At 34.1% G+C, this 9,150-nt stretch overlaps 1 protein-coding gene across 1 annotated transcript; it reads right to left on the bottom strand.

The window, feature by feature from the left end:
* Window positions 1–3,535: 3,535 nt before the first annotated feature.
* Window positions 3,536–6,858, bottom strand: LOC112751291 (glucan endo-1,3-beta-glucosidase 13). The gene is made up of 4 exons (XM_025800373.3): window positions 6,710–6,858; window positions 4,246–5,526; window positions 4,110–4,140; window positions 3,536–3,971 (listed from the first exon to the last, which is right to left on the bottom strand). Exons 1-4 carry the CDS (start codon window positions 6,762–6,764, stop codon window positions 3,824–3,826), a joined length of 1,515 nt encoding a protein of 504 aa, XP_025656158.1. The 5' UTR covers window positions 6,765–6,858; the 3' UTR covers window positions 3,536–3,823.
* Window positions 6,859–9,150: the final 2,292 nt, after the last annotated feature.

Below are 9,150 nucleotides of genomic sequence, written 5' to 3'. Positions count from 1 at the left end.
AGGCGTGAATTTTTCACTTTCTATACTGCTAAAAATTTTGGCAAGATCAAATTGGGAGATAAAGGAGTGTATGATATCATTGATATGGGTGATATGTGGCTTGAAACCAACATGGGATTCAAGATGCAGTTGAAGAATGTTAGGCATGCGCCAGATATGCGGTTCAATCTTATTTCAGTGAAGACATTGGATCAAGAGGAGTATTGTACTTCCTTTGGTACTGAAAAATGCAAGATTACCAAAGGGGCTCTCATTGTTGCTAGAGAAAAGAATAGTCTCACTATTCTCTATCGGTTGCAAGTAAAGTTGTGCAAAAAAGATGTGAATGTAGCTGATGATTCCTCTTCTGATTTGTGGCATATATGCCTTGGTCACTTGAGCAAGAAAGGGCTAAGCGTCTTAGCCAAGAAGCACTCACATCCTGTGAAAGGTACAACTTTAAATACTTGTACTCATTGTTTTGTTAGAAAGCATGCTAGAGTATTATTTCATAATTCTGGACCTCATAGGAGATCACATGTTCTAGATTTAGTTCACACTGATATTTGCACTATGGATGCTAAGACACTAGGTAGTGCATCATATTTTGTTACTTTTATTGATGATTATTCTCGAAAAGTGTGGGCTTTTGTTTTGAAATCTAAAGACCAGGTGCTTGGTATCTTCAAACACTTTCATGCAAGTGTTGAAAGAGAAACATGAAAGAAATTGAAATATGTTCGAGCAGATAATGGTGGTGAATACAGGGGTCCGTTTGAAGAGTATTGTAAAGGACATGGGATCAAGTTTGAGAAGACGGTTCCTAAGACTTCTCAATATAATGGAGTTGCAGAGAGAATGAATTGCATTATCAATGATAGAGTCAGGTGTATGCTCTCTCATGCAAAGTTGTCTAAATCTTTTTGGGGTGAAGCGATGAGGACTGCAATAGATTTGATCAACCTTTCTCCTTCAGTTCCACTAAATGGTGATGTTCCAGAGAAAGTTTGGAGAGGGAAAGATGTCTCCTATAGTCACTTGCGAGTGTTCGGCTGCAGGGTTTTTGTTCACATTTCAAAAGATGAAAGGTCCAAACTTGATGGAAAGTCAAAGCAGTGTATCTTCATGGGTTATGGTCACGAAGACTTTGGTTACAGATTATGGGATCTGGTGAGCAAGAAAATAATTAAAAGTCGAAATGTGATTTTTTTTGAAGACCAAACTATTGAAGATCTTGAGAAGACAGATAAGCCAATAACTGTTAGACGTTCTGTTAATGATGAACTTGGTCCTTCTACTAGACCTCCTGTTGATGGGGAGGATGTACAAGTTGATAATGATAGTGATGATCTGCATGATGAACCTATACCTCAACTTGAGGTGCCAAATGCAGAAGTTCCACCAGATGTTGAAGTCCCACCTGAACCACTAGTGGAGCCTGAATTGAGAAGATCTACTAGAGAGCGTCATCCTTCTCAGAAATACTCTCCTCATGAGTATGTGATGAACACTGAGACTGGGGAGCCAGAGAGCTACTTAGTGGAGGATTTATGTTAATTCCATCAGTTTTGATGATGTATTTTGTTGATTATTGAGATACCTTAGGGTCAATAGGAATACTGTTTGTATATCCATTATTTTGATAGTGAAAGATTTTACTAGATTAGATCCCGTGAATTTTTTGTCCCTCTTTTAAAAGTTTTACCACGTTAAAATTATGGTGTCTGATTATTTAATTTCTGTCATTATATTTGGTATTGCCTATTTAATCGCACAAGTTCTTGTTTGAATCTTTGTTGAGTTTTTCCAACAGTTTGGAAGCATTTTCTCTTGTGAATAGGGATGTCAATGGGGCAGGGCGGGGGCGGGGAATGCCTCCCTGCTCCCCATCCCCGCCCTCAGATTTACTCCCCATCCCCGCCCCATTCCCCGCGGGGACCCCATTCCCCATCTACATAATAGTTCTAACTAATTATTAATTTTCATATGAATAGAGCTACAAGTATCTATCTTATACAAAAACTGCAAGATTTTATACAAAAAGTCTAAATAACACGATGATGACTTCTTTCGAAATAACGCAATGGGGAGACGCAACGACGAGCCAAAGAAAAAAGCAATGGACGAGGTGGGAGACGTGGCAACAGAGAGGAGAATGGACACGACGGCAGAGTTACGAAAAGGAACGCTGCAAATAGAAATTACGACGCAGTAAGGGTGATAGCACGGTGAGGTGTGACGATGCGGTGAGAAGGGTGACGAGGGGGTGGTTGCAGAGAGGTTGGATGGAGTATGGACAGCCTTAGGGATCTCTGAATTGAAGAGAGGTTATGCAAATAAAGATTAGGAGTTTTGGGTTTCTATATATATGTTTGTGTGAGAAATGACTAAAAAACATATATAAGAAATAAACTATTAAGGATAATTCAAAGAATTCATAAATTTCGGGGAATAGCGGGGACGGGGCGGGGATCCCCGCTCGGGTCTCCGCGCCTGCTTCGGGGGAATTTTGTCCCCCATCCCCATCGCGCGGAAAAAATTCCCCACAATCGGATCCTCATTCGGGGCAGTCCCCGCAGGGATCCCGCGTCTCGGGAATTTTGCCATCCCTACTTGTGAATAATGGAGGATATCGGACGAGCATTCGAAAAGAGATTTGATTCAGAAAGTATTCCATTTGAAGGTTCGGCAAGAATGTACTGCATCACTGTCAGTTTCACCTTGATTTCTCGTGATGCAAATATGGCCGCTGATTTTTTTGTGTCTTAGGCCAGGTCAAACAAATACCTGACCCGGGAGAGTACACAACCCAGATTGACAGCGCTGCGACCCGGCTCATCCTCCTTCAGAGTTCTCATACGCCGCTCCATTGGTGAAGAGAATCTGATCGCAGCTGCAGCTCCGATGCCACCGCTGCCCTATGCTCCGCTAGCCTAGCCTCAAGATACTGCTGAGCTATAGATCGTTTTCTTAATCCAGAATGATGCGCCACGGCTGCTTGGCTGTTTCTGGTGCCGCCTCCACTACTGGTTCATGCTACCACTGTTGCTCGCTGTGAGGGCTATGTTCCTTCTGGGTTGATGAACGCTCGTTCTCTCAGCGTGAGTCTCGTCCACCTCGTGGATTAGAATAGATTCTCCAACAAGACTGTGATTAAGAAGATCTCTCGAGTTCTGTTTGATGTCTTGTTTTTATCTTTTGTTCTTTTCCTTGTTTTGTTTCTTTTTCTTTTTGTAGCTAATCACAAAAAATTGAGGTTGTTTTACAAATATAAAGTCTTGTTAGTCATGAATAAATAAATCATAATAAGTTGGACCACATTATAAATACTATAAGCACATGAATGAGACTTTTTTTGAGAGCTCCATCAAATACTTTGCCTTTTATCATTCTTTACTATCTTGACTTTTATTTTTTAACCTATTTTTTATTATCTCAATACACACACACAGTCAAAGCAAACCCTGCCCAAAAATGTCATGCTGATATAGTCATCATATGGTGTGACAATGTACTATGCCCAAAAATGACTTGAAAAGAAACCTACTAAAACCGGTTTAGTAAAATGGAGGTGAAATTTTCCCATAATTAAACCTGAATACTATGTGCTATTACAAAAATAACATAAATTATAGAAAAAGTCAATTAATTACACCAATGCTTAGGCCAATCATTCGGAATACAAAATTAGGAGTGAGATTGCTCCACCCTACATAGGCCTCTAAATAGCCGAACTCTCTTCACATACACTTATAGAGCAAAGAAATTTTCATTCTTTTAACACATCATAACAACAACAATAATATAGCTTCTAAAATTTACCTTCCCATCATCCCAAAATTCTCTATACGAGGGAGATAAAGGTTAATAGAAGAGAGCTGGAAATCCATGTGAAAATTTGTCTCCCAGAAGAAGATGATGCAGTTGGAGTTGGAGTTGAAGTTGAAGTTGAAGATATTGCTGTTGTATTACTTGTAACAGTTGTGTTGATTCTGAATAAACACAATCCAAATGTCAAGAGTCCTATTGATAATGTTACCTAATCTCAAAGAAAGTCAGTGTAATTTACCCTATAATTTTAGGCCATAAAAGCAAGATGAACAAACAAAAATTTCAAGCATTGAACTTACCCGGTTCTCATGTAGATGCAGTTGTCATAGGCTGCAAAATTGAAAAACAAATTGCAGTTCAGTTACCAAACCAAATAGTAAGTATGAAAGATTTTTTGCAAGAAGAAAAATGATGATGAGCTTGAAGTGAACATACTTGGATCCTTATCAACTATAACACCAGACCCTCCAAAACTACAAGCAACATCTGAAGCCCCATTTTGCTGGTAATAGCTATTAAAAGCATACGATGCGTGCGAGACCAGGTTATCCGGCTCGAAGCACGGCTGGCTTGGCTGGATAGCAGTGCAATCCACATTGCCAGAACCACATGCCCAATCTATGGCATTCTGCAAGTCAGCTTGTGAGGCCTTACTCGAAGCAATGCACCATGTTGTTCCATTACTTGTTCTGGTTCCATTCGCACCACTAGTCGAGTCAACAGCAGCATCTTTTCCGGTGAAATCAAGGCTGTAAACTTTCGTCTCATCCGGATAAAATAGTCCCCAGTTCCTCTCGGATTCCAAACCAGGCTTCCTGTTTTCGTTGAACAATGAGAAAATGTAAACATCTAACTCTTCTCCAGGCTTTGCAGGGGTGCCGGTGTCATTGATTACATGCCTTATCAGATTTGTGTTATAAGTTTGTGCATTATCAGGTGTGGCGGCTTTCTCTTTTGGCGAACCTTTCGAAGGCCAACCTGTTTCAGTGACCATAACCTTAATTGTTCTGAAATTTAAGGCCGTCAGCGCGAAATAAATAGCATCAACCTGAGCATCAAACATGTTTGTATACAGCAAACCAGTGTTTGGATCAATAACTTCGGAGGATGACTCGAACAAAGCATAGTCCAAGGATACTTTGTTCGGGGAATCTCTGTAAGCATAATAAGGATATATATCAATCATAAAAGGTGACTGATTCTCTGCTAAGAATTCTAGCAGTGGCTTGAGGAAATGAGCATGGTTGCTATTAAAAGCCCCGGCCGAAGGTGGGAATGACCGAGACAGAACGCCGAGGGAATGAGTGCTGGAGACCTTTATCTTCTTATGAAGTCCTGCTTTCTTGAGTGCAGTGAGGACATTATTCATTGCAGGCACTACTAGTGCAGAAACATTGTTGGAACTTTCTGTGACTTCTGCGCCGACGGTTATGTATGTGATCTTTGCAGCCGGATAGTAAGGAAGGATGCTATTCTTCAGCCAAGTGTCTGCATTGGTTTGGAACTGGGAGAATGGCAGCAAGTCCGAATTCGGAACCCCAATCATGAGTTCAACCCCAGTGTTTGCAAAAGCCTTAAGAACCTGTATGTTGGAATCATAGATTCTAAGATACTTGATTTGGTGAAGTTGAACCAGCTTTGCTACCTTGTCAGGTGTTGGAAGATCATCAGCATTTCTTCCATAGCAGATCCCAACAAAACTCCCAGAGCAACAATCTGAGAGAATTTTCAAAGGGAGAAACAAGAAAAGTGAGAATTTCAAGTGAATTGTATTTTGGTAATCACTCTTTCTCCTGCATCGAGCCGACTCATTCCCCTCCACTCGAAAGGTGTGGAATGAGACCTAAATAATTTTTGTTCCACATTCAATCCTATGGTGGAGGGAAGTGAGTCAGCTCGATGTAGAGAATGAATACATGTAACACAACTAGGAAATATTTCTAAATTTGGAAGTATCTCTATCATCCTCAAGTCCAAGGCTTCCTAGAGAAGTTCACCAAGCAACACAAAAATATATTTGGATTCTCTAAAGTTTGAATTTCACTTTAGACAGTAAAGTGTGATCTCTCACCATTTATTTTATAAGTGGGACCAAGAATAAATATGAGAGAAAAACTATTCAAGGAAAAAAGATCACATTTTATCCTCTAAAGTACAAATTTAAAATTTAGAGAATCCAAATTCTTTATAATTAATACCTAAACTTTTGATTGAAGGAATGTCAACACCAAACAAATTTAAAACATAGGTAAAGGCTCAATGAGCGGAGCTTGCTCAAGTTCAAGCTCGACTCATTTAATACATCATCTCAAATTTAGTCTCAAGCTCTGCTCACAAACTCATGAACTCAGCTAATCGAGTTGTTAATAAGTCAAGTTGGCTCACCGGCTTAACCTTCTATATCAAGTCAACAATGTACACTGCAATACTACACTTTATGTAAAAGAAAAATATAAAAAAAAGGGAGGTATTTAGTTGTTAATGTCTAAAGGTAAAACATTCCGGTATAACCTTCTTTTTCTTTTCTTTTTTTTTCCCATAGATAATCCATCAAATGCATGCAGAAACATAGTTGCAGACTTGTAATGCCAAGAAAAAATGCCATCTTAAAAAAAAAAAGATTAAACTTCCAAAGAAAAATGGCTACTAAAAATGTGCACTTAAATAGTGAAAAAAAAAAGGGAAAAAAACAAAAGAGGTGGAGAGTGCAAACTTGAAAGCACATTGTCTCATGAAGCAAAATGAAAAACTTGAGCAAACAAAAGAAGTGATCTGATACAAACAGCATAAAAGGAATAAATCACATTGAACAGAAGGCAACTAAAAACAAAAGAAGGTACATAGCTTAAAACAGTAGCTACAATGCAACTAAAAGAAAGAAAAGGAAAATAGCACAAACCCAGAAGCAGAAGGAATAGTGAAGCAGCAAAGATGAAGCTAGAGGCCCTTTTCATTGCTCTATTATCAGAAGTTAGAACTTAGAATTGAGAAGAGAGAATGAACTATTGAAGCCACTTTGGTGTTGGTGTTGGTGTTTGTATTCTTTTTATGGCTTGTAATATTATTATATTAATAATAATAATAATAATAATATGCAAAATTACAGAAAGTAACGGTCCCTGTCTCATTGTCTCTGTCTCCCTTGAGACTGAGTTAAACAAAACTAAAGGAATTAACAAAGGAATTGATGAGGGTATTGTTGTGTAATTTTTGAATAATTATAGTAATGCAATGGATGTTTACTTTTTTCTAAAATATTGTTAAATTATAAAATTCATTTTTTATTTTGTGACAAGACCAGGACATGTGTCAATATTTATTATTTTTCAAGTTTTATTCTCTTTTTTCTTTAGTTACAAAGTCTATATTTCCATTTGTATTTAGTATGTTTATTTGTTACACTCAAAATATTTTAAAATGTTCAATAAAAATAATAAAAACTTACATGCAGTTATTTTTATGTAAAATTACTAGTTAAAAATAATTAAATAATTTGATATATTTAATTAAATTATTATTTAATATTTTAATTATTAATTTTATATAAAAATAACTGTATATAAATATTTATCAAAAAAATTTATTAACAATATTTAAAATATATTTATTAATACTAAGTAAAAGACTGAAAAAAATTGACAAAAAAAATTTGTAGAATTAAGATACATTTAACTAACAAAACCTTGATGAAATATATTTACAAGCATTTTTATATTTCCTTAGAAAAATCATCATTTTTTTTAAAAATTAGTACAATTAAATTTTCGTTCCTCTGTGAAGTTTTTGGATCTATCCCAGTCTATTATGACAACCTTTTTTTTTTTATCCATAAAAGTTTAGTAATCTTGATTCTTGGTCATATTATAATCAAGACATTACCAAAAAAGATATGTCTTACATATGTGGAATACAAGTACCTACAATTTATTTAGACAATGAAAATTAAATTTATATCTTTATAAGAAAAAAAAAAGTGATAATTTTTCATTATTTTTACCTATAGTCTTTAACTCTTTTTTGTTGAGTTCGTTCTAAATGTCCAAATAAAATAAAGGCAAGTTGCCCTTAATTATTGCATGGTTGATTTGCTGTTTTTTTTTTTTTTTTTTTCATATTCAAGTCTCATATTCACTATTTCATCTTAGAGCCTATATATATAGAATGTCAGAGTTAAAAGCATTGGACCTCAAATTTATTTATCAACTTTAGTTTATACATTTCTGTCGATTCCGGGATATTTGTTAGCATGTTTGTTCTGTCTCCCACTTGTTATATGTTACGAATACATTAAAATCAGTTATTAAAATTAGCTATCAGTATAAAATATATATTAAAATATAAATATATATTAAAAATAAATTAAATCATACATATATTTATATATAAATATATTAATAACTGATTTTAATGATTAATTTTAATGTATAAATAATATTTCTGATATTAGTTAATATTTATTTTGAGATACAAAAATTGAGAGGAAAATTTAATGTTATATTTGATTGTTTGTTATCTAAAAATTAATATTAAAATTTTAATCTGTTTCTAAAATTTTAATATTTTAATATTCTTAAAAAATAAAAATATAGAAAATTAAATTTTTAAAAATTAAAATTAAAATTTTAATAATATTTTATATTTAAAATATTTTTATTTTAATTAATTAATTTTATTTTTATTTTTTATGTAAATTAAATTAAAATTTTGTTTTTATTTTAGTTTTTATTTTTTACTTTACATTAAATATAATATTAAAATTTATTTTAATCTCTATTTTTCTTTTTTATTCTCTCTTTTAAACGCTACTTTAAAATTCAAAAATATATTATATTTCTTGTATAATAAGAAAATTAATAAACTTAATTGTATATTATCGTATCAAAAGTAGAGTAACTAAATCAAATATTCAATAATATGTTTATTAAAAATATAAAAGAAAATTCACTCATCTTTGTGAATAATAACGTATAGGTATCGGTATTTTTATATTAACCGTGACTAAATTTTAATTTTAAACTATTGTGTTAACAAAAATGAAACTACTTATTAAAATTTTTAAAGTAAAATACATAAAATATAAGTAAAATATATTATATATATTTTTTATAATTAAAATTAACGATATAAAATCATTAAAATACTGATATATCGGTACACTTATATATATATATATATATATATATATATATATATATATATATATATATATATATATATTGGACAAAGTAGGGATATCAATGGGGCAGAATGGAGCGGGAGATGCCTCTCTACTCTTCATCTTCATTCTCAAATTTGCTCCCCATTTTCGTTTTCCGCCGTGAGGAATATTGCTCCTCATTC

The sequence above is a fragment of the Arachis hypogaea genome, chromosome 15 (genome assembly GCF_003086295.3).
Source record: "Arachis hypogaea cultivar Tifrunner chromosome 15, arahy.Tifrunner.gnm2.J5K5, whole genome shotgun sequence".
Classification (NCBI taxonomy): domain Eukaryota; kingdom Viridiplantae; phylum Streptophyta; class Magnoliopsida; order Fabales; family Fabaceae; genus Arachis; species Arachis hypogaea.
The sequence above is the reverse complement of the archived record's forward strand: the minus strand, read 5'-3'. Positions and strand labels throughout refer to the sequence as shown.

What these genes read in the sequence shown, in the direction of transcription:
- LOC112751291 (XM_025800373.3), bottom strand. Translation starts at nt 6,764, where the DNA reads ATGAAAAGGGCCTCTAGCTTCATCTTTGCTGCTTCACTATTCCTTCTG. An exon ending in ACTATTCCTTCTGCTTCTGG is followed by an intron (nt 5,527 to 6,709) that starts GTTTGTGCTATT and finishes AAATTCTCTCAG; the next exon opens with ATTGTTGCTCTGGGAGTTTT. An exon ending in TGCATCTACATGAGAACCGG is followed by an intron (nt 3,972 to 4,109) that starts GTAAGTTCAATG and finishes GTGTTTATTCAG; the next exon opens with AATCAACACAACTGTTACAA.